At 42.5% G+C, this 26315-nt stretch overlaps 1 protein-coding gene across 1 annotated transcript in view; it reads right to left on the bottom strand.

The window, feature by feature from the left end:
- helz2a (helicase with zinc finger 2a) overlaps positions 1-26315 on the bottom strand; it is a 93927-nt gene that overhangs the window by 15695 nt on the left and 51917 nt on the right. Inside the window, exons 9-17 of the mRNA XM_080204959.1 lie at positions 20404-23959; positions 17094-17179; positions 13823-13963; positions 12939-13097; positions 10574-10715; positions 9587-9700; positions 4752-4944; positions 2980-3114; positions 1052-1267 (exon numbers count right to left, since the gene is read on the bottom strand). Of these exons, the coding sequence (XP_080061085.1) occupies positions 1052-1267; positions 2980-3114; positions 4752-4944; positions 9587-9700; positions 10574-10715; positions 12939-13097; positions 13823-13963; positions 17094-17179; positions 20404-23959 (4742 nt within the window). The remainder of the gene's footprint in view (positions 1-1051; positions 1268-2979; positions 3115-4751; positions 4945-9586; positions 9701-10573; positions 10716-12938; positions 13098-13822; positions 13964-17093; positions 17180-20403; positions 23960-26315) is intronic.

Raw genomic sequence — 26315 nt, 5'->3', positions numbered from 1 at the left:
TTGACATGAAGGGTATGAGAGGCCATCAGTGGTAAGTGGGGGCAGGGGTTGGGATTAATTGGCATGCAGCATGAGTGGGGGAGTAAAGGAGTGTGGGGGTTGAGGACTGGAGGGCCTAATGTTTAATGTAAGAACACAAATGGGACAATGTCCCAGAGAACTATGGCAGTTGGCATCCTGCGGTTCCCTCTGATTTCCATCCGAAGGTGGCAGACTCATATTTATCCCACAACTTTTCCGTCAGAATGAAGATGGGACACTTCTTCCGGAGCCAGGTACAACAAGCCTGGAAATTTCCCAATTTGTCCTGCCTACCTCAGGAGCAAAAACCCAGACATTTACAAAATGCTTTGGAATGCCAATGCTGTTATATAAAAGTTGCTATATCATAGCAACTTGTCAGAAAGCTAGGTTGGTTCATGCAGTATCTAGTTTGCAAGATCTGTGAATTTGTTGATAAATTGTAAAAGAATGGGCAGGATTTTCGTCCCTGTTCACGGTGTGCTTCGTGGCGGCGGGCAGTGGTGTGCTGCTCACTAACAGTGGGATCTTATGGTCCTGCCATTATCAATGGATATCGCATTGAATTAGCTCCTCTTCTCTGAGAAATCCATGGCAGGGGTGCGCTGGTGATGGGACCATAAGATCCCACTGGCATAAATGGCAGCAAGATTTTGGCACTGATGTTGGTTCAGAAAAGTAATTTGGTCCTTAAAGAAAGTGGTCTTGGTGTGCAAAAAGCCAGTTTGACCTAGAACCATTCAGGGCCCCTTCACCTACAGGTTACGAATTTGTAGAAGAAAACTATCGTTAGTGATAAGCAACCTACATATCTTAAAGAAGGATATTAAAGAGCAATTTTTTTGCTTGTAAATAAAAAACGTATTTTATAACTGTAATATAAACAAAATTCATGTGGAAAACAGAAATATGAATAATATTCAAAGAATGGACAACTCCAAACAAAATTCCTTATAAGTTATCAGATTATAACTCTGCACAGGTTTTCTAAGGCATTTTCTTTACTATATAATAATGATCAATAACTCACCGCTTTTTCAGCCTCCAACTTGTTTGCTCTAGAATTCTCATTTCCCTCTTCAGTTGAAACCATCAGACTGATTTCATTTCCCACCACGTGTCCAAAGATTACTGGGCAACTCTTCTTCCCATGATGACAGAAGACAGGGTGTCGTGAAATCAAAGGATTAGTTTTCAGTCTCCCATCATAAAATCTTTTAGAGGGAAACTCGCAAATTTCTGGGTGCTAAAAAATAAATAATAAACTTCAATTTTAATATTTTTACAAGTAGTGAAAATTGTGCACATTTATACAGAAGTTCACACCAAGAAAATACAGAGCCAAAAGGGCCATTCAACCTATTTGTTCAGGTACAACATATACAAACTGTGTTTTACAAAATTCCTCCTGCACGCAATTACTTATACTCAACCCAAATCTTTCATTATAATACTTTAATGGAAGAAAGTTTACTTTTGAGGAAAACAGCCACGGGTAAATTTTCCAAGCACAGAATTTTCAGTATTACATTATTTCAGAAAAGAAGTCAAAAGTAGCTAAACAATTTGCCAGTTTGCATCTGGTGTTCACTCAGTGAAAAATGTTTAAATAATTCCGTAACATTTCACTTTTGTTTTCATCAATGCTCATTTTTTTAAATTAAAGAATAATTTGAAGTTTATTAGGGTCACAACTAGGCACACATTAACACTGCAATGAAGTTACTGTGAAAATCCCCCAGTCACCACACTCCAGTACCTGTTCAGATACGCTGAGGAAGCATTTTGCATGGCCAGTGCACCTAACCAACATATCTTTCGGACTGTGAGAGGAAACCGGAGTACACAGAGGAAACCCATGCAGACATGGGCAAAATATGCAGACTCGCATGGATAACGGCCCAAGAAGGGAACCAAACACAGGTCCCTGCTGCTGTTAGGCATCAGTGTTAACCACGATGCAACCGCACCACTCCATTTTGTGAAGAAATCAATAGTTGGCAAGCTATTATTGCCTGCACTGACCATGACTTCAAAGCACGTGTTTGTTTGGAGAAGTTGTAAGTAGTTGTAAGAGAAATCATATTCCCGGTTTCTGGGAAGGGTTTGTAAATTGAAATTCCTAGCTATGACTTCAGATTTCTTGGAAATCAACCTACGGCTTAGGTTGTCAAGCAAACAGAAACAGGGGGAAAAAGACAGGCCTTGAGGTCAACTTTCAGCCGGTGGTCAGAACAGGCAGTGCTCTTAAAGTCCATCTTTTTTAGCAGACAGAGAATAGTACAGTGGCTGTGAAAGTGTGAATTTAAGACAACAGAATAAAGTCATGGCAGAGCTACGGAAGGAGACCAAAAATGCTGATTCTAGAAGCAGCACTGTGAAGGACCCGGAAAAGTGTGCCTCTTGGTGGAAATTGTGCCTGTGGGCCCAGGGGATGTTAATACTGCTGTTGACTGGGACTTTAGGCCTAATTCCTGTGTGATTAAAATACCTGAAATAAAATACTTGAAACAGAGTTTTGTGAGACTCCGAGGTTGAGATTGGTGCAATATATGCAAAAGAGGCTGCCAGAGAAAAATGGTGAGATCCTTCATTGTTGTATGCTCTATCTAAAATTATAATCAAGCATCAATGTTCATTGAACATAGCCTCAAAAAGTGATATCTCTACGCCAAGATGTCTGTAGAACAGAGTTGCATATGGTGTCCCAGAAGAAGAATCTGAAGGGAAAAGTTTCTACAGCATACAATTTGCCCGTTAATTCATGTTTAATTTATGTTGATTTTGGTTGGATTTTTATGGAGTTTTTTAGAAAGTGTAATGATATTCATTGGTTTATTTCATTGGGATTATTTGTGAAGTTCAGTTCCTTTATGTTATTGGTCACCATGGGGACCAGAACAAATCTTATTTAGTATTAAGTGACGCATTGCTAGTATCTGGGCAACTAATACTTACCATCCGATACTGCACATCAAGCATCACTTTTTGTTGAACATGGCGTTCAAATAGTGAAGTCTCCATGCCCAGACGCCTGCAGAACTCATTGGTTATAATGGGCCGGAGTTGCTTATGGTCTCCCAGAAGGACAATCTGAAAGGAAACGCACAAATTAAAGTTATCGAACTTGAATAGACTTTGATTTCTTCCATAAAAGCAAAATACTGCAGATGCTGGAATCTGAAACAAAAACAGAAAATGCTGGAAAACCCCAGCAGGTCTGACAGCATCTATATAGTTTATTGCATTGGCATTACAGTTGTAAAATCCTTCCTATTTGCCTGAAGAGCTGCACGGTGGCACAGTGGCTAGCACCACTGCCTCACATAACCAGGGACCCTGGTTCAATTCCAGCCTCAGGTGACTATCTGAGTGGAGTCTGCTCATTCTTCCCGTGTCCACGTGGGTTTCTTCCAGGTGCTCCAGTTTCCTTCCACAGCCCAAAGATGTGGGGGTTAGGTTGATTGGCTATGATAAATTGACCCTTAGTGTCAAGGAATTGTCAAGGTAAATATGTGGGGTTACAGGTATAGGGCCTGGGTGGAATAATGATCAGTACAGATTTGATGGGCCGAATGGCCTCCTTCTGTACTATAAGGATTCTATGAAGACTTCTATGAATGTCTGCTTTGCACTGTAACACAATGATCACTTTCAGTTTGGACTGTGGCTGCTGTTTTAGTTAGAAGATGTTTTACTTTAGGCTGGATATGGTGTTCTGCCTCCCACTTCCTGTTGTTTTGAAAAGCTGTTCTGACTTCAAACTTGCCTGCGTGTGTGTCAAGAAAAAGGCAGAATCCAACATCACATGAGCATCCTTTTTTCCTGTGTTAAACCTGTGGCAGGTGTATATTTATAAGGAGGTTTGTTGCATTGGAACAGTAATGAGTTCTTAAGATTTATACAATATCATGGTTGTTTTTTTTTCTTGTTTGTAATTGGTAAGAACAGTTGCTGATTTTTTTCCTATGGGTTAACTGTATTTTTAAATAAACTTTGTTTGCTAAAAGCTCCCTAGTGGGCCATTTGAATCATATCTGCAGTGAAAAATAGTGGCTGGAATTTTACTGGCACTCCCACCCCCAAATTGGAGTGGGCTAGGCTTGCAGAACAGCATTCTCCATTGGGATCTTACAAGCCTCAGGCAAGTGAGGTGGTAAAATTCCAGCAAGTATGTTTACCCAAGCCAAATTCAAATTGCAAATCTTATAATCCTGGCAGATTTCATAAAGCGCTTTGGAGTTTCTGACTCAGGTTACAACGCTTATTTGGGTCTGAAAACTGCCAGGTCCACAAATTGCTGTACAATGAACAAATGTGGGATATGGGGGCGATGATGGACCATCATTTACACTGCCTTGGTTGACATTCCTGGCACATATCAGGAACATATCAACAGGGAAATACTTCTAATAAAAAAAGTGTCAAATGTTTAGTTACTTCCTCAAAGGACTCACGTAGGTTTTGCTGCAATATTTTAAAAGTATTGCAGCAAAACCTACATGAGTTCTTTGAGGAAGTAACTAAATATTTGACACTTTTTTTCGCCACTTCATTTACTTCCTCAAACACATTCCCCTCTGGGAGAGAAATCTGGAAAGACCAGTCCTGGCTCACAGGAACAAGACTGACTTGAATCTATGCATTTTCCTAGTTAAAAAGACATTTTAAAATTGATGGTACAGAATCGATTGCTGAAGATATTTTGGAGCAAAATCACTTCAACTTACCTGATTTGCATGTTTATGTGCGACAATAGGGATTAACAATTCTGGTTCCGTACACATGGCACTCTCATCCACCAATATTTGCCGCGCATTCAAGCATTTTAGTAAAAAGCTAGAAGAAGTGGCACATGTGCAAAGGATGACATCATGACGTTTAATTTCATAGGCCCGTGCTTTGCTGAGCAATTTCTTGTATCTAGGAAATTATGCCAACAGTTAGACTGAACTTTGCAAATTATGATCATCTCCCATAATTTCAACAGAAGACACAGGGAAACTCCAGAAAAACAACAGAGTAGGAAACCCTGAAAGAAATTCACTCCTACATGTTGTCTTCAATATCTTAGGTAGCAGCAATTTATACATATATCCTTCAGTTGTTCAATCTTTTAACAGTGGGGAAGTGGTGACATAATGGCATTGTCACTAGACTGGTACTCCAGTGACACAGTGTAATCCTCTGAAGACCCATGTTCGAAGCCCACCATGGCAGATGGTGAAATTTGAATTATATAAAAAAATCTGAAATTAATGAAGACCATGAAACCATTGTCGATTGTCATAAAAACTCGCCTGGTCCACTAACGTCCTTTAGGGAAGGAAATCTGCCATTCTGGTCTGGCTTGCATGTGACTCCAGATCCACAGCAATGTGGTTGATTCTTAAAATGCCCTCAGGGATAGGCAATAAATGGCGGCCCAGCCAGCGATGCCCACATCCCATGAATGAATCTTAAAAAAACATGAACTGGAAAGCCAAAAAAGAGACTTCTGCCATTGAATCCAAATAACAAACATCACTGCCTACTATTGAGAAACTCACTGAAAAAATATGTAGCCAATTGATCCAAGTCCTTAACTAAAAAGATAAAAAATCAACTGGGAAGTCTCAAACTCTTTTGCAATAATCTGAAAATTCTGATTCCATCTTTAAGACATCACAGTTCAAATCACCAATGTCAGAATAGTGTCAGCACCATGCAATAAAATAGCATTTAATTGTCAACGGGGAAATCTCCCCTTACAGGTAATCAGTATTAAAGAAATCACGTTGCGGTTGGTAGCAAATCAGATCAGTACTCAGGTACATGCTTTGTAAAATACTCAGTGGAAACATAGACGATCTGCACATTGGACAGTGATTAGGACAGTACTAAGCTTTATCATATACATTATATCAACTCTCAATGATGCTTTTTTAGCTGAAAATTAGAAAAATGTTATGCACTTCTAAAAGCAATATATTAACGAGTGTTCTAGTAGTCTAATAATGCAGCAGGTTTCAGCAAACAGAAAGGATAAATTAAACCTGAACTTCACTGAAGAGGTAAAGAAGAAACCGCACCATCCAACTCAAAACCCACATGTCACCACCCGATGTCTCAAACTTCTCAAATCTTATCCTATTGACTGAAACAGGACAATTGACTTAAAGATCTCTAGATCGAAAGTAATTAAATTACAATATCTTTTCATTGCAGCAGTTTTATTATAAATTAATTTGACACTTTATTTTAAAACAAACTTCCAGAAGTGTCCTAAATATACTCATAAAATTTTTGATTTTGATTTGACTTATTATTGTCACATGTATTAACATACAGTAAGAAGTATCATTTCTTGCATGTGTTACAGACAAAACATGCCCATTCAGACAGAAGGAAACGAGAGAGTGCAGAATGTAGTGTTACAGTCATAGCTAGGGTGTAGAGAAATGTCAACTTAATGCAAGGTAAGTTCATTCAAAAGTCTGACAGCAGCAGGGAAGAAGCTGTTCTTGAGTCGGTCGGTACGTGGCCTCAGACTTTTGTATCTCTTTCCTGAAGGAAGAAGGTGGAAGAGAGAATGTCCAGGGTGTGTGGGGTCCTTAATTACGCTGGCTGCTTTGCCGTGGCAGTGGAAAGTGTAAACAGAGTCAACGGATGGGAGGCTGGTTTGCATGATGGATTAGGCTACATTCACAACCTTTTGTAGTTCCTTGCAGTCTTGAGCGGAGTAGGAGCCATACCAAGCTGTGATACAACCAAAATCAACATAACAGTTCTGCTTCTCCCAATCAGTGTGACAAATAAAATCTCCTATGGTAACCATGATTTTTTGCCATAAAAATATTCTTCCTCCCTGCCTCCATTCCATCATTCCTATCAAAAAGTCCATTGACAACATCTGCTCAGAGTCTTACATTGCACCTTATTTCCACTCATCCTATTTCCAATGCTCTTCTTTTGACTTTGTGAATACATTCATATATATATTCTATATTGTCCTTCTCTGTGCACAATTCTCCTGTCTTTTCTAAGGAATTTATTGTTTGGAATATTTTGCTGCCAATCATGTCCAGCTTGTTGCCAGGTCTCTGGCAATGCCTACTAAACCTTAAGACGAACCTAACCTTCGTGTTCACTTGTTTTATTCCTCGACCTGCAAGCATTTGTCTATAGAACTCTTATTTGGGTAACTGTCTCCACCCTGCTGACACATCCTTTTTTGCCTTTTCTCTCACACTCATTTAACACCTTGAACATACTCCTCAAACTAGCTTAAGCGCAGAATCCTCTGGACTTAATCCATTGGAACAGTGGGACAACTTTATGATTGCGGACAGCCTACAGGTTGTTGGACCTGCATGGCTCTTTAATTCAGTTTTGGCCTCCCACCTCCAGGTCGCCCAAATAGTTAGGGAGGTTGGGCGGGATGGCATATCCATTCTGTCAAAAGAAGGATTTCTGATTAAAGGGACAATGGGCCAGAATTCTCCAGCCATTCCATCCACTCCCCACCCCACACCCCTCTTCCTACCCCCACCACCACTGCCAGCAAGGGCATAGAACTTGGGGCTCAGCCAAATCTCTATTCACTGCAGCAGGATGGGAGAATCCTGGCTGAGGGCCAGATCAGAAAATCCTGCTCACAGATTATTTTGAGGAATAGACAGAAGATCCTGAAAAGCTGTGAAGATCGTGGACCTTGACAGATAAGTGGAGTAAGACTACTAGGTGCCAAACAACCCTGCGACTTTCTCAACATTCTCCTGCACCCCAATCGCCACAGCAACATACTTTGCAGCACTGTTCTCTCCCCAGGCACCTCATACCTTTTCCTGGGCAGTCAACACTCACACTCACCCTCATCCTATTGTTTCCTTGCACCAATGCCTCAATCACCCTCCACAAGTGTTATCCTCCCTTTATACAAGCCATTTTGAACACTCATACTTCTCTCCTTTCTATCCATCCAAGAGAAGAGGGAATTCAACTTGGCAGGGGGCAGGAGGCAGAGACCTGGGGGCTATGGGTCCTCCAGTGGCAGGCACCTTGTTAACCATTAGCAGCAAGTGCCTTCCTGCTCCACTGAGAAAGGGATCTTGTTAAAGGAAGTTGCAGGTGTCAGCAGGGACTTGCCTTGAGAGCCTGAGCCTCTTGAGGCACTGATGCTCAGAGATATCAGGAGAACTGATCCTCTGTCTGTAGACCCTATGTTTGGAATCCCACATCCTTCCAGCTGGATCACAGTATCCATTCCCTTTTCCCTCAGGGGGAAGGGGGCATAAGACTGAGGAGATCGCAGCTGCTGCTGCTCCTGGTGTTGTTGTGACTTTCACTTTTTTTTTCTCAGCAGGGACAGAAGGTGGCTGTTCCCATGCCACGGTGAAGAAGGCCAGCTGGACAGTGTGGCTGAAGGTGAGTGAAGTCAAGACCAGTGAAGTAACTTCCAAGAAGACTGTGATCACCTGTCAAGCACTGAAGTACTCTGAGTGCAGAAGTACTTCAAACATCAGTCTCCCAATTTGTCACAGTTGGAGCTTTTGCATGTAATTTATCAAACCCTTGACAGCTTGACAATTTAACCAAAGAAATTGTGTACACACTTCAGTGACCCTGGCAGATTACTGACAGGTCACTGGATGGCAAATCCAGAAACAAAGATTAAAACAGCCTTTAATTTGCCTTTTTTAGGGATCTGACAGATGGTTCACTACAAACCTTCAAGCCTGTCCCACAGAAACCTAAAATAAGGCAAGATTCCAAGCTGACATCAATTTCAGGAGACTTAATTCCCCAGATCCATGCAAATCCGTCTCCCCTTGCCAAGGAAAATTTCTTTTTAAATCTATCACCTCTACAAAAGGTCATGAATGTATCCATCATGCAAACCAGCCTCCCATCCATTGACTGTGTCTACACTTCCTGCTGCCTCGGCGAAGCAGCCAGCATAATTAAAGAACTCCCGCACACTGGACAGTCTCTCTTCCACCTTCTTCCGTCAGGAAAAAGATATAAAAGTCTGAGGTAACGTACAAACCAACTCAAGAACAGCTTCTTCCCTGCTGCCATCAGACTGAACGGATCTACCTCGCAGTAAGTTGATCTTCCTCTACACCCTAGCTATGACTGTAACACTACATTCTGTATTCTCTCCTTTCCTTTTCTATGTATGGTTTGCATTGTCTTTATAGCAGACAAGAAACAATACTTTTCACTGTATACAAATACATATGACAATAAAAAATCAATTACTCTTTCTTCAAGGATATAGATTCTTATTCAGTTTACATAAAGAGAATCCAATCTGCATAGCCTTCTCTGATCCTGAAAGTGATGGCAAGGATCTATAGTTTCCCCCACTTTCCCCTTTTTGTACCGTTCATTCATTCTGACGTTGACAACGGTAATCATTCTCATCCAGTATGTGGCAGCAAGAGACACCCAGAGATTAATTTCTTAAAGTCTAGAAATTTGAAACCCTGCAAGTGTTACTTTATAGCAAGTAAGAGCTACCTGTAGAAATGATAGAGTAAAGAAAAATCCGCAGACAATATATCATTTTTTTCTGACTTACCCCTCTATTTCCGTTTCTGATATTGTCTTATTTTGAATCATTGCATCATATGCTTTGATTCCCATTGCCCAAGGATTTGAAGGTTCCCGGATTTTGTAATGTAGCGTTATTGGCCTGCAACAGAAAATACACCACGGTAGCCAAAGGTTACTCCTGTCCATGAAATATACCTGATTCGTATTGTATTTTCCCGTTTAGTGTCTGCACCAGAGCTTACGCCAACAAAATAATTACCTAATTGAAGAGCCTGGATGCGCAAGTTAGTTCAGAAGACCACAATACTTGCAAGGACAGGACTGAAAATGTCATAAATCAGAAAGGAGTAATCTGTCTATGCTAGAGTTAACTTGAAAAGCTATTGAACAGGTATTCTTCAGCAACACAAAGATGAGTGCGACTGTGCAGCACTCTGTACTGCAGAGTACACTAGCGTGAATCACTCCAGAAATCAGTGGGGCACATTCCAGCAGAATAGACTGGCAGCATAGCGCTGAGTGGGCCACTGTGCACATGCCAATCTGTCAATATTAATATCGATGCATGCGCAGTAGCCCCTGCCTGCCAACCTCCCAATTGCTGGCCAACTCAATCGTTGACCTGCCCCGCGACTCCCGCATTGCTGATCATGCAACCTCCATCATGGCCTGATCGCTGGCCCAACCCCACCCAAACATGGCCAGGCCAGCCTCAACCTCCTCCCCCTCCCGCAGCCCCGATCTCTGGGTTGTCCCTCCCACCCCGAATCTCCCACCATCCCACCTTCAGCCCCGACGTCTCCCGTGCAGTCTCAACAGTACCCCCCACCCACCCAAACAAGCAGGCTGCCCCATCTCAATGGCCAGCCCTGATGGATTATAATTTGGATTAGAATGTACAAATCATATCTCCATACATAATTTCCTGTTCTGCAAATGTGATAAAAGGCTGCCACACAATGGACGCAACTTCTAATTAAGTGCCACGAATACTTGCAAGGGAAATATCTACCTAAGGTGAGGTTTCGGTTTCCCTTCCCTGAGGGACTTCCTTGAGGTGACCAGGTTGCTCCCAGGATATGGAAAATCCATCATCTCCATCTGATCACTGAAAACACGTAGTGGTTTCAAAGATTTTACCTTCAGCAGGTATTCTACAAAAAAAAAGATATATTAGCGTATCCGTCTCACTGAAAAATAGACCTTAATTAGCATATTCAAGGTACCAATTACCTTGACTTATCACAACACAGCCGTATTAATATTCTGTGTGAGTCCTTGGGAGATGCGTCTGCCCGATCTCAGCCTTGTTACAACTGGGCCACGCTTACTCCACCAAATTGCTTACTATTTACCATTATTTAGTATCAACTGGCAGCTCGTTACAGCACGTTTATCTTTGAATCAGAAGGGTTTAAGTTTGGTAGTAAATGGGCCAGGGAGGTAGTAATCACTGTCAGATTGCCACGGCACTTCTTTTCACTTACACAGCTTTGGAAGCTGCACAATTCTCTTCCAGGCCTCTGACTGAGACCTGTTGAGAAATGTGCAGCACACCTGGTTCCTTAGTCCTTCTGTGCAGTGCAACAGCATTAGGCAGTGTGAAACCACAGCCCCTTTTTTGACACTGGCTGCCATAAAGCAGTGGGTTTAAAGGTCCCTGTGTTTGAATGTGACTTTCAAAAAACCAGGGAGAAGGTAATTGTACAAGGTGGGATAGAGGGGAGGGTGGGTCATTGGGTGGGGGCAGTGGTCAGTAGGATGTGGATGTCAGTAGGGTGGCACAGTGGCACAACGGTTAGCACTGCTCCCTCACAGCGCCAGGGATCGGAGTTCAATTCCCGGTTTGGGTCACTGTCTGTGACGAGTCTGCATGTTCTCCCCTTGTCTGCGTGGGTTTCCTCTCCTCCCACAGTCCAAAAGACATGCTGGTTAAGTGTATTGACCATGCTACAGTCTCTCTCAGCATAGCCAAAGAGGCACAGAGTATGGTGACTAGAGGATTTTCACAGTGACCTCATTGCATTGTTAATGTAAACCTACTTGTGACATGAATAAAAACTTTGGATGGGTCATGGAAGTTCAGATGGCAGTCAGGGGGCGGACAGTCTGGGATCAGGGAGGTAGCTGGTTGGGGTGGGGGGCAGTAGATTAGAAGGTATTTGGTTGTGGTAGAGAGGATTGAGAAAGCAGTCGGCAAGGTGGGGACATGGTCAAGGGGTGGCCAGGGATGGAGTAGTAGTCAGCATTTGGGATTTAGTCGGTGTGTAGTCGGGGAGTGGGGGGAAGACAGGGACATTGGGTTGTAGTCTGGGGCTAGTCAAGAGGCTGGTCAGTAGGATAGTTGGTGGGGCAGTGGAGGTGTAGGGGTTAGTTGGGTATGGGACATAGTTTGGAGGGATTGCCAGGAGTGGGATTGGTCAAAAGGGTAGTGGAATTGGTGTGGTGGTCAGGGATGTTCAAGGATAGTTGGGGGATGGGAGATAGTTGGTGGTTGGGGTGGGTGGTGTGGGCAGTCCTGTGTGGGGAATTGACAGGTTAGCACTATTATGATACCAGTTGATGTTATAACTGGATAGGGAACACATCTTCTAGTGTTCCTCTGGGGTATGGCCTTCTGGAGATTGGAGGCTCTGGGCCAATGTATTACTTTTCATATCATTTTAGTGGTTGTTGACGTGGACCTCACAAAATACTAAAACGATCTGGCTGTCACTGTGTGCAAGAATATGTGCAATTTAGTCAGTGATGTTTTCAGAATGTATGTAAGTCATGGTTGAATATCTGAATCAGACTCACTGAAATACTGAATGTGTGCAAGTCAGTGAAAAAGTCCTGTTAAAATTTTATCAGGTCTTTGGTTACAGATGGCAAGGCTGGAAGACTGGCAAAATGGCATGGGCAGGTGTCAGGGTTGTGGGCAACAATTTCCCATGCCATGCTATTTTTCCATTGCCAGGTACGTTGGCAGATCAGCCACCTGCCTAGAGTCCAATGGGTCACTAAAGAGGCTAAATAAGGGCCATCCCTCCTCTGAGGGCATTTTGCCTGCACTGGGGGTGGAGGAGAGGGAGTCACTACTTTGTGGAGAAATACACCCCCCCCATCCCCCAAGCATAGGCAATGGTCACACCCATGGAAGCAGCTTAACGGGCGCACTGTGAATCTCCCAGTAGGTAGGGTCTGCATAATTGGTTCCGGCGGAGGGATGGGAGTGGCGGGGTGGGAAGGAGTGGTCATCTCACACTTTTGGCCCTGGTGTACAACTTCTTCTGTTCCTGTAAAATTCTTCTGACCCTCTGAGTCAGCCACTATGAGAATTAAACACAAACCAATTTAAGTGACCAAAGTTACATGCTTTCACTTATCAACATTACCAGCAACAACATTGACGGATTTGTTGGAAGGTCCACAGTAAAGAATACATCTTTTTGCTTGGGACTTTGTGCCAGGTGGAATGTTGTGACTGTTATACTCATCATTCATTCTATGGAACCAATGCACGATATGAACTCCAACCACCGTTTTTCCTGTCCCTGAAAAATAAGCCAATTCGTGTGAACAGCTTCATGAATAAACAATGGACTGATCAATCCTGCAATGTTCAACCAACAGAATGAAGATCTCAAAAGTGTGTATTTAAGGGTTAAGCACTGTACTGCAGTTGTATATGCTATCAGTTCCCTCTTGGGTAGGGCAAACATGGTGTTGTTTAGGAGAAAGAAAAATTCTTCAAAATACGCAATAAATTACAATAATACAATAGACTTTGTTTAGTTTGCAATGCCGTTCATACTAAGTAAATATTAGGTCACTCGCTAAAGCATCAACAGCAAATAGCCACTTGTTATGTTGATTTCCCTCTCCCATCCCCACATGGAATTTTTTTCTATATTTGTTCTTTTCCAACCTTTTTCCTCTGGCTTTTCTCCCTTAATCCACAGACATTAGTGATGCTTTGCCAAATCATCCACCCATTTTGTTCTCAAATATTAAGTGTACAATTATTTTCCCTCCAGAATTTGTCTACATAGTTAATACCTGTGCAACCGGACAGGGCAGGCACGTGAGTTTAGGACTGCAATTTGCATTGAGGACCAGCACAAACAAAAAAGAAATGGCTGGTCTCAGCAAACTGCTTCTGCAATGCAATTTCCACATCATTGAACAATGTCATTTACATACAGCTGATAGTTTAACTTTCTATCCCAAACTACTTGAATATTTAGATTTTTCATTCATGGGCTTGGCCTCCTCTTACCTGGTGGACCCTGAATAAGAGAAAAAGAGCTTCCAAGAGCTTCTCGAATAGCCTTTACTTGACTCTGATTGAGGGGACAGAATCCTGGAATGTTGTAGCTCTTCTGGGTCAATATAGCTGATTGTAATACTGAACGCCCAACTGCCGAGAGAAGAAATATTAATAAAGATTTTTAAAAAAAGGAATAATAAGCAGATAGAAATGTTGCCATTAGAAAATAATATGCAGCATTTTTAATATTTCTCAGTGTACTCTGGGCATTTCTCCATGTGAACGGGACTGTCAAGAAGAAATTCTTCCTGAAAACCTCGTCACGTCCAACAAAGAAACAGTTGCATCAGTTGGTCAGGCAGAGTAAGTAATATCAGTCAAAAGGGAAGTCGGAGACTGAAAGCCACCCACTTGCTCTTGCCACTGGCCTCCAATTCCACAATCCCCATCCTGCACCTCTGGTCTGGAATCCCCTGACATTGCAGGGCCTCTGGTAGGTGCAGGCACCAACCAGCAGACACCTCTCCCACCGGCACTGGCAGCAACAAGTAGCTGCCGGCCTTTGATGGGCCAGCAGTATCTACAACACCATGGACCTCAATCACAGGGGAGGCTTACTGAGGCCAGTTCAGTCAAGCTTCCCCCATGCAACCTGACTGGTGTAGCTGCCGGTTCTCGGCCCAGCGAATGTGACTCCAGTCAGCCGCATAAAATCCAGCCCCCTCAATTTAGGTAACTTATTCATTCCCAGAGTAAGCTTTATTACAGTGAGTGAAATCTCATCCAATTAGATCACATGCCTTGAAGCAACTTTCTTCAATAATTGTACAAACATTTCATGCTGATAGGAAATTGTCTGGTCTACTAATTTAAATGGATTAGCATTGTAGTAAAATAGCAAACAATGGAATTTGATATAAACGCACAAGATATCGGGCAGAATTTCACACTTGGTGTGCGTGCTGAATGGTGGGAAGGAGAAGTGGCTGTGATTCCCAGTCCCACTTGTGATCAATTCAGAATCGTGATATTACTCTAATTTGTCACTTCGAGTAAATTGCAGTCACATTGGGCCAGTGTGGTCAGCGAGGGTGGGTGCATGGCAGGTGCCATGTCCACAGAGTTTAAAGGCAGTGTGGCAAGGCCGCAGAGGCATCACTGCCTGCAAAGTGGCCACGCTGGTAGACCCAGCAGGTGGGAAGGGAATTCCAACGGCCAGCAAGAGGACAGCAGTATCCTGAGAGCTCCGCACTGTGCTGAGCCTAGCACAGAAGATGCTCTCGCAAAATCCAAAAACACCATCTCAACTCACTCCCTGAAACTCCCAGCTCCTCCTCAGCATTCCCCTTTTATCCCATCCTTGAATCCAAAAAGTTAAAATATGGTTGGTCCTGCCACCCGTGTCTCGCATGTGCTGAACTTGATATCGCACAGGACAGGTAAAATTTTGGTCATTTGGGGATCTAATCCCTTCAACAAGAAACATAATTACTGGCGGGCACGGTGCCAATCTGCACCTGTGCCTGCCAACCAAAATATTACACGAGTGTATGATGACATCAATATATGTGCTTGACAATATAACACGCTTCCAGGCCAGGCCTACTTGGCAGACATAAAATTCTACCCATTGGTTTATGAATTCCCAATACACTCACTGACATAAATCAGTAAATACATGGCAACAAACGGAAGGATTTATGGGTTGAAGTCAAACCCCTGAAGGTGCAATTCCACTGTGTGAATGTACTCAGCTACATGGTGGAAGGGCTGTTCTGGTCTCTGTGCCAAATTTCGCCAGGAGACTTTTTTGCTCAGAACATAACCTTTTACAGCAAAGTTGGATACGAATGGGGAGAAGACATTTCCAGGCTAGATTTCCCTTTACATTTGGCTTGGGATCTGCTTACCAACCAATACACCAACCAATAAAAGTGGTACCCAGTTTGAAAAACCAAGGTCCAGCTAAGAGACCAGGCCAGAGTTTAAGCATAGAAAAAAATTCCAGTCATTCCCTATAATCTGCCCCTTCGTAAAATGTCTTTCTGTGCTGATGACCCATCAGTGGCTGCCCAATGCTGCATTTACAACGAGTGCTCAAGGTGCACCAACATGAATTCTCCTTGACCCCAAATACTTCTAGCTTTAGGGAAGAGGGGTTCACCATTAAGCAATCCCCAGCACCTACAACAGAAAGTGGACTTCCAAGACCATGGTCATTAAGTGGATCAGAAAGACAGCAGATGGATGTCAATCACAAACTAATCACATGTATGACATAAATAATTGAAAATATTTAAAGCCCAACACCATCAGGCTCCAGAATCATGAGAACATTAAAATATCAATGTCTCCATATGATATTAATTAATTATAAGGAATGTTATCTTCTTCTAAATACCTGAAAACTGTTCAAGATAATGGGCCCAAAGTTCTATTAACTGACTCCCATGATAATTGAGACAGGAAACCAGTGGTAATGACCAGAAAATAATGAAAAGCCCCTTGTTTCCAGGGACTCTGCCATTTCTAGAGTTTTCAACTTGCTGAGTAAGGGGCAAGACCCCCAAATATTGATGGAGACAGGACAAGAAAAGTTACTGCTTACACCAAGATACAACTGAAGGCTGATACATTCAGTGAGATGAGACATCCTGGCTTCATATCAGTGAAAGTTGATTCCATTGGACACTCCAAATGAGTGGCCAGGACTCCAAAAAAAGAGACAATTTTCTTTAAATGAACATCTTGATCTGCTCTTTACACAGAAAAGGCCAAAGGGAACATGGCTGAGATCTGAATAACATTCGCCTCATGAGTGAGAAGCACCTAATATTCTAGTTAAACTTCCCAGCTACAAGCAATGTCCTCTTACTGACTTTGTAAACCCCACTTGGTCAGTTTTACCCTAATCCCAGCTAACCTACTGCAATATTATCCCAAGAATAGCTGAGGCCCATAATTTCACTTTGACCATCTAATATTAAAGAACACTGAAGGATAGACTTTGGAAGACTGTTAAGCGTTAAGTGACTAGGTCCTATAAGAAAAACACAGCATTCTTTCAGTGCATTAAAGTGGGCAGGTGTCTTCTGAAATTTTCAGTACATTCTCCTTACAAACCAATGGGTTTTTGAGTGACAAAAATGTCAATACTGCTGTGAAAGAGTTAATATGGCTCAAAAACAAATATGCCTTTAACCTCATCACAGAACCAATGAATATACTCTGGTCTTATATTTAGGATAAATGTACAATAAAGTCTGTAAGCTGTTCTTACGTCTGAAAGGTATATGTTGACCCAGTGCTATGCTCTGAGCCAGTTGCGAACTGTTGTCGAGACTTTGAACAGCACACTCCTTGCGCCTGTAAAATTCAAGAGGAAGTTATTAGGATGGGCAGGTTTAGCATTAAACATCACACTGACAAAACAAATTTCATAACTTCTGCATTTTCTCTCAACAGATGCTGACTAACACGTTGAGTATTTCTGCAATTCCCGTTCTTATTCTAGCCATTGCTGTTCACCTTCTTTAAATCTTTTTAGGACAGAATAACTGTCATGTTTTTAAACTTTTGTTTAAACCTTGTGGTAAAGTGTTAATGAGCTTTAGATGGCATCTTTTAACGCTAAGTGGGAAGAGGGCTCTGATAACAACAAATTTGGCAAGTTTGTACGTAAGATTTCATTATATCTACTGAACCAGCTTTAGGATTCAGTAGATTGAGGTCTCATTGACACAATGGCGCAACAGAATCTTATTGTGCATAGTTGGCTGAATTCCAACTCCACTAATGCATTCAGCTAAGTAGAGGCTGTTGATAAAGGACTGAATAATATGGGAAGGGAACAGGCAAAACAGCTTCCCACCCGCTTCCCCTGGATACAACATGTTCCATTCTGACCTACCCCACAGCCACAAAGCACTGAGGGGTGGGCAAACCATTTTGGACTTACGACATTGTTGTAGTGGACTAACTAACCACAGGAGATTCAGGGGCAAGTTACGATAGTTTGTTCATGGAATCGAGCATAAAGAGCATTGCCCCAGAGAAACCACTAAAGAAGCACTCTCCTCATACAGCAGGCACCGCTCTATTAGAGCTTTCACATGGACAGAGCTCTCTCTTCTAAGTCACAGATACACACAGTTGTATACAGTTAATCAGTACACAGTGCTTTGTTTAGAATTCTGATCTTGTCTACACAGATTTCTTATTAAACCTTCACCCAGAATCTTGTTATCCCCGCCTAGCTAGAGACCATCTGTTCTTCTTATAAGTAAACATCATTATTGGCGGGTTCTGCTGACCTTAGGTCCTTGAATGTGTGTAAAGTTCAAGGGGCATAAACATTTGCTCTTTACTCAAACCCCCCATTTTACTTAAACACTTAAATTATTAATTCACCCTAACAAAGTCCATAGGAAGTCCCAGCAGTTCTGGTATTGTCAGGAAGACATCAGTGGTCTGCCGCCAAGATGGTGGAAGAAGAGTAAGATTAAGGGCGTGGATCCCCCAAGCAGGTAAGTCCTGCTCTTTGGCTGGGAAGGTTTGGGTAGGATAGGAAGAGCGGTGAGGGACAGGGAGAGCAGGGACAGTGTTGTGGGTGGGTTTAACATTTTGGAAGGAAAGGGGAATTTCAGCCTGGGTGTGGGGGAAGAGGCAACCTGCAATCAGCCAGAAAGAGCAACCCCACCACGCCAACCCTGGCTTCCCACTCCTCATAAGTTAAAAAACATGAGTCGCCCAGTCAAGCTTAATTAACAACTATTATTCATTTAAACACAGCAGGTGGGCTGGTGACCCAACTCCCCTCCTCCCCTGTATAATTATGGGGGTGAGCTTAGGATTGTGTGGGGAGATGGTGTAACTCCCCCTGCACCCATGGGAGACATGCTGACTGAGGATACACAAAATTCAACCCACAGTCACTCAATAAAATCTCATTATCGGTGATGGCTATGTCCCAGTCTCTACTAATAGATTCAGCTCAGCAAAGATTGTTGATACACCTGTCAACAGGACTGAAAGTTTACTTATCCTGACAGTTTTCTAATAGGATTATGTTTTTGGAAGTAGCTTTTGATGACTGTTGTTTATCTTGGCAGTTTAATGTGGTTCTAAAAGGACTTTTTTTCGCATGGTTTTTGAATGACACTTTATCTTGACTTAATCTGAATTATAATCATCTCAAAGATTTCCCCTAGTCTTACACATAGTGGATACTTGGTGTGGGCATGGGAGTATGAAGGGGCAGGGAGTATGGGGGACAATGGCATGTGGGTGTGAGGAGTTAAGGGGCTTCACATTCAGCTACCAACTGGATTGATCCCAACAAACAGAGGTGGGCTTTCTAACCCACCACCTCAACATCCACATGCCTTCGCTTATACCTCCGTCCTGCTTCAGGAGATGGTGGTTCCCAAGTCTGCTAGATAAAAATAAAGTGGGTGTGCACAGCCACTCAAGAAGTAGGATTGCAATGTGGGGAAATAGCCTGCAAAGGTCTGCTGGCCAGACAAAGATGAAAAGTAGAGGGGCATTGAGTACAAGAGCCAGGATGTCATGTTGCAGCTTTATAAAACTTCAGTTAGGCCGCACTTGTGCTGCATTCAATTCTGGTTGCCACTTTACAGGAAGGATGTGGAGGCTTTGGAGAGGATGCAGAAGAGGTTTATCAGGATGCTACCTGGATTAGAGGAAATGAGCTGTAAGAAGAGGCTAAACAAACTAGGGCTGTTTTCTCTGGAGCAGTGGAGTCTGGGGAGAGACCTGATAGAAGTCTATTAAATTGTGAGAGGCATAGATAGGTTCGACAGTCAGAATCTTTTCCCAGAGTTGAAATGTCTAAAGTTAGGGGGCATGCACTTCAGGTGAGAGGGGGAAAGTTCAAAGGACATGTGATGGGCAAGTTTTTTTACATAGAGAGTGATAGATGTCTGGAACGCGCTGCCAAGGGGTGGTGGTGTAAGCAGATACAATCAGGGTGTTTAAGGGGCTTTTAGATAAGCACAGCAGTATGCAAGGAATAGAGGATGTAGACCAAGGGATTACTTTAATTTGGTGTCATGTTCAGCACAACATCATGGGCCAAAGGACCTATTCTGTACTGTTTTATGTTCTAATAACAAAATATATGATAACCACAGTCAAGTGCTAACTGGTCAGTATGTAAATTCATTCAAAAACTTTAAAAACAAAACTTCAAACCAAGAATCCTGGAATGTATAAAGTAAAAACATTAACTTCATGGTGTCAAGTATCTGTCTGTGTTATTAATAATACTATTAATGGAGTTATGAACGAGCTGGGTAAGAATAAAGGCATGGCTCTAGATTGCAGTCTGGCCCAAATCAAGCACATGTATAAACCCCACAAAAATAATGCTTGCATAAAAGCTGACCCTTAATATTTTTCCTAAAAAACTGGATTCAAAGATTCACCTTGAATGTAAGTATATGTGGTAATCTCGTAATGTTTGAAACCAAATTCTAATGATTAGGAATTCAAAACATTTCAATCCTACAAAACCACTACAAAATTAGACACACAACATTTAATTATAGCTGTCCAGCCATAGTACTTACATGTCAGGAAGTAGTTTGGGAATGATCTCCACAGTGAACACCGTATCGTCCTTGAATATTTCACTTGGGATAATATCCATGGACATTTTGTGAACAGCAAAGTCTGTCTTCACGATGGTCTCTCTATCAGATTTAGGACAATCATTTTGAAACCCAGTCACAGCATGGGCAACCCAGATGTAACTGTCAGGGTCGATATTCAGCTTGGAGGAGCTTTCTGATATGCAGAGGGCCTTAAACCTTTGAGAAAGAGGCTCATCATTTTTGGTCAGATTCCTTTCCTCTTTCTGCTTCAGGCCTCTGCACCGGATACACAGGTAGCAATTGCTCAGGGGACCTTCAATATGCCAGTTTTTACTAAATTCTTTGGGAATAGAAAATGACCCATACAACTTTCTGCCTCCTGTCCCCTTCCTCTTCCAAGTTATCTTAACATCGTAGATAATTATAACTTCATTCTCGCACACAGCACTTGATGCAGATTCCATTGCACACAGCGGTTCCCAGATTGTTTGATATTCCCTTACATTCTGATATTTCTTTTGGGGTGATCTTGAAGCGTACTCCGAGAAGCACGCAATGGGGTTTTCTGCATGTTCGACACAAATTTCAAACACTGGAGTTATACTCCACAACTGCACAGTCGGCACCAAGAAGCCATTCTTTACATCTGTGCTCAGTTGCAACTGCAAAGCATCGCCATTTTTAACCTCCAGGGAAATACGTACGTAATGTGCAAGTGAAGACACTTTGCACTTCTCCACATCTATCTTGCCAAAGTACCCCTGCTTATCACTAGATTTGGCAACTTGGCTCTTCTCCAAGAGAAGGGCAGCCACCTTACAAAATTCTTCCGATCTGACTGCATTGACAAATTGCTGCCAAGTATCAGCTCCAATGGTATGGACATGTGGATTGCAGAATGACCCAGGTGGAAGAATAGAATTTCTCCGTGATACTAAGCAGTAAATTCTTTTCCTCCACGTTAATTTCACTGAGTTTTTGCTCTGATCATAGGCAGGTTGTTCCACCAGCTGCAGAGTTCTGTAATTTACTTGGTAGAACTCTGATAAAGTGTCATTGTTCAAAGGGAACATAACGTTGAAGAACCTGGTTTGGGGTTCAACGTCAATAGCGAATGCCAGCTTTTGCACCACTTGAATTTTAAGCTGCGTTGCCAAGTGAAGCTTCTGAGCTTTTTTCTCATAACTTGAAGCCTTCCTACTTTTTCTATTGAAATCTGTGCATAATTTTTCAATTTCCTTTTTACTGTAGGGCAGGTGTCCCTTGCAGAGGATGGCAGCAAGGAGACGCTGGATAATAATGTCCAGGTATCGGCGAATGGGTGAAGTGGCCCAGGTGTAACATTCAAGTTGCAGAGAGTAATGCCCTTGCTTTGACCCAGGTGTTGAGTTAGAGCAAACAAATAACGATCTTTGCATAAGTTTTCTGAGTTCTAATGCTACCGGTGCGAGACTTGGGTGGATATCATCTGTTGCGATGAAATCTGACAACTTATGAATGTCATTAGTCTTAGCTGCCATTATCAGGCTGTTCCACAAAGAAGACAAAATCTGGAAATCCTCACAAGGTTGAGGTTGAACGTTTGGCAGGATGCCAATTTGGTGAGAGAGATGAATGGAAAGGCAAATCAACTTCCTGTGCTTATTTTCCAGATTGGCCATGTCCTGAAGTGCGGGAGAACCCTGGCATCTCAACGGTGTCACACTTTTTGTTCCAGTATTATTGGTCAAGAATTCAGCAACAAAGCTGTTCATCATTATCATGAGTTCTTCAATCATCTGTTGGGATTTTCTATTTCCCGGGTGCCTCTTTTCATCAGGCTGCTCGTAATAGTAGTCATCTTGAAGTCGACACTTTCTGTGGACTCTGGAAAAGTGAAAGGCTACAGCAACTGAATCTTCCAGAGTGTCAAACCTTAAATCACTTCCACTAAAATTGTTGATGATTTCTTCTGCTTCCTCATAGGAGAGTCTTCTGTCTGACTTAATAACAGAAAGTGAAAAGTTTGCTTCCATGATCTTGTTGGTGCCCTTTTCTACCACAACGAACAGAGAGATGGCCTTGCATTCTTTTCCTGGCAGTAGGCTGCAGATTTCTTGACTGAGCTTTGGTGGTAGCATGTTAATTGGCTCTCTGTCAGGTGAATAATAAGTAACTCCACGCTTCTGTGCCTCACTATCTAAAACACTACCCTTCCGCACAAAACTTCGCACATCTGTGATGTGAAGCCCTATTTCATAATTTCTATCTAACTCTCTCACGCTAATGGCATCATCAAGATCCTTAGAATCCGAGGAATCCACAGTGAATGTTAAATACTTGCGGCAGTCCACTCGATTCTCACCCAATGTTTCCTTGGATTTCTGGTTGTGTTCTGCTATCTCTTTGATAACTTCTTTTGGGTAGCTGTCCTGAACATGGTATTCCAAGTTCAGTATATCCATTCCTTGATCCATTGTTACTGCTACAGGGAGTAATTTAGTTACAATTCCCAATGGAAGGTAAAAATTGCTCCGCCAGCATAGTAGATCAACAACAAAGAAATAATTCCTCCTTGTTTCTTCAGTAACAGATATAGTTTTTACTGTCACAATTTTTCCATTTCTCCATTTGCGAATTGGGATTTTGTTGCGAGATTGTTTATCTGCTGGTGGCGTGTAGATTTTCGTAACACACTTGTTGACAGGGACCATAACGTGTGAATCATATTCATCAACTGTGCAGACAAAGGTTCTTGGCAAGTCACCTGCCTTTAGCACTCCTACAACTTTTCCATATACACCAAAATGATCACCTGAGCCTGAATTCTGGGGCAGAATTTCAACTAAAACCTGATCACCGGGGAATGATTGTCCACAGTTAACTCGACCTTCTATCTTAATGTGTACAGACTGAGATTCATCCAGAGTGACAGCATAGCCTTTGTAAAATTTTTCCATGACTATCTCACATCGTTTGTACTTCTTGGGTTGAGTTAACTGCAATTTCTCCAGAACATGTTTAGGGTAATCAGTGTACTGTGTATTTTTCTTCCGAGAGGACTGGGTAGATACAACGGGAAATTCATTAATCTTATTCTCTGGTTCTATTTTCTCGCCTTCAATAATGTCTATCAATCCTTCCTCCGTCACTGTTAATGTCACATTCTTGCTCTCATCTAAAAGTTCTTGTAGTATTGGATCAATATCTTTGTCTGAATAAGAAGAATCATCGTCACTTTCATTTTCCTCTTTGAGAGTCCAGGTCTCCATGTCAACAATGGCCTGTTTAATCTGCTCCATTGTGAGATCTTCTGGGTAAATGCCTCCATTGTGAACAGACTCCTGAATATACTTCTTCCAAATTTTGCTGCATTTCCCAACAGAACAAAGAGCCACAGCATCGCCAACAACTATGACAAGAGACTGGGCCCGTGTCATGGCTGTATTCAAAACCCTAGGTTGATTGAAGAATTCCAATCCGGCACTCTTTGAAGAAATGCTGCTTTCGCAAGTGTGCACGGTAGAAATGATAATCACTCTGAACTGCTTTCCTGGAGAGAAAGAATAAAAGAATTACCCCCCGTATGAAGCTATCATTTCCATCAATGAGTGTAGCAAAATACTCAGCAGCTTCTTTTCTAAGGCAGTGTTGACACACACTGCTATTAACTGGGATTCAGGAAAATGTCAGAAATTTCACACAAATGCCTCTGTCAAGAATCAAGACATGGAAGACCTTCTGGAAAGAGGGGATGCGGGGTCTCGCTGGCTCACCAGCGATAGCTCAGACTCCCCATCACCTCCACAAGATTCTGCCCATTCTCTCAGGAGAAAAATAGTTCTGCAAGATTTAAAAAATGCTCTGTCTCCCTATTATCTCTCTCCCTGAAGTACAATCTGGATTTTGCAGAGTTTATTTTGCTTCTTCTGTATGATTTATATTTCCTGTATTTGCTTACTTGTTTAAACGCTACATGGCACAATGAGAATACTTCATTCTCTTTGGATGAAAAACCTCAATGTTGTTTGCCCTGTTTACAGATGCCACAGAACCCATATTGAGGGTGCTGCACCAAAACAAATGCCAGATGGCTAGAGGCTTCTGTTAACCGCCCCACGAAAGTCTCTAATCAAGTGTACATGAAGGAAAGGGCCAAAGCTGTTCCTTTGCTGTTGAAAGCAAAATTCAGGTCATGTAATTGCTGCATGTATACTGCCCCAAAGTCTGGCTTGCTTCTATTTCCACAGCTAACACCTGTACGTTCTGCTGCAAATTCTCACATCTGGCCAACTTTCCCTTTACATAAGAATATAAGAAATAGGAGCAGGAGTAGGCCATCTAGCCCTCCGAGCCTGCCCCGCCATTCAATAAGATCATGGCTGATCTGTCGTGGCTCAGTTCCACATTCCCGCCCTCTCCCCATAACCCTTAATCCCCTCTCTTATCAAAAACCCATCAACCCGCGTCTTAAAAATATTTAGCGAGGCAGCCTCCACCACTTCAACGGGCAGAGAATTCCAGAGATTCACCACCCTTTGAGTGAAGAAGTTCCTCCTCAACTCCGTTCTAAACCGCCCCCCCTTTATCTTGAGGCTGTGCCCCCTAATCCTACTATCCTTTCTGAGCGGGAAGAGTCTCTCCAACTCTATCCCATCCATCCCACTCATCATCTTATATGTCTCAATGAGATCTCCCCTCATTCTTCTAAACTCTAACGAGTACAAGCCTAGTTTATTCAGCCTCTCCCCATAGCTCAACCCCCTCAACTCCGGTGTCAGCCTAGTAAACCTCCTCTGCACTCCCTCCAAGGCCAAAATATCCTTGCGTAAGTACGGCAACCAAAACTGCACACAGTACTCCAGCTGCGGCCTCACCAATGCCCTATACATTTAATAAATGTATAAACTTTGGAAATTTAGAACTTTTGATACAAACTCATACAACTTATTTATATTTTCACAGGATGTGAGAATTGCTGATTGGGCCAGCATTTATTGCCCATGCCTAGTTGGGAAAGTGGTGGTGGCCATCTTCTTCAACCACTGCAGTCCATTTGGTGTAGGTACACCCACAGTGCTGTTAGGAAGGAGGGGGGTGGTTCCAGGATTTTGACCTCAGCATATTGAAGGAATGGTGATATAGTTCAAAGTCGGGGAAGTCATAGTATGTGGCTTGGAGGACAACGTGCAGGTGGCGGTGTTTCTATGCACCTGTCTCCCTTGTCCTTCTAGATTATACAGGCCACAGGTTTAGAATTGTTGTTGTTGAAGGATATTTCAAATGTTGAATTCTAACCAGAATAGAATTTGGTGGGTTTCAACCCCTGACATCCTCCTTTTTCTGACGTCTTTAAAGTATCATCAAAAGGGAATTTCTTAAATCATAGAGAATCACTGAATCCCTACAGTGCAGAAGGAGGCCATTCAGCCCATCGAATCTCCACCGACTCAACATCTCAACCAGGCCCACCCCCACGCTATTCTCATAATCCCATGTATTTACCCCACTAATAACCCCCAACCTACACATCTTGCAGCACTAAGGGGCAATTTAGCATGGCCAATCCACCTAACCTGCACATCTTTGAATTGTGGGAGGAAATCGGAGCACCTGGAGGAAACCCATGCACTCACAGGGAGAATGTGCAAACTCCACACAGTCACCCAAGGCTGGAATTGAACCCCGCTACCTGGTACTGTGAGGCAGCAATGCTAACCACTGTGCCACTGTGCCACCCATGTGAGCTTTTCATATGCACAAATCTGAATTGAAAATTAACTTAATAAGGGACATCAATACTATATGCATACAAACACACAAATTCTAGAACTATTAAGATAGTTTACAACTCATTTAACTACAAGGCTGTTTTTCTTTCCCTTGTTAGTGAAACAGCCTCACTGTAT

Source organism: Carcharhinus amblyrhynchos, chromosome 16, assembly GCF_965287045.1.
Source record: "Carcharhinus amblyrhynchos chromosome 16, sCarAmb.v2.hapA, whole genome shotgun sequence".
Classification (NCBI taxonomy): Eukaryota; Metazoa; Chordata; class Chondrichthyes; order Carcharhiniformes; family Carcharhinidae; genus Carcharhinus; species Carcharhinus amblyrhynchos.
Note: the sequence above shows the minus strand (reverse complement) of the source record. Positions and strands in the feature narration are given on the sequence as shown.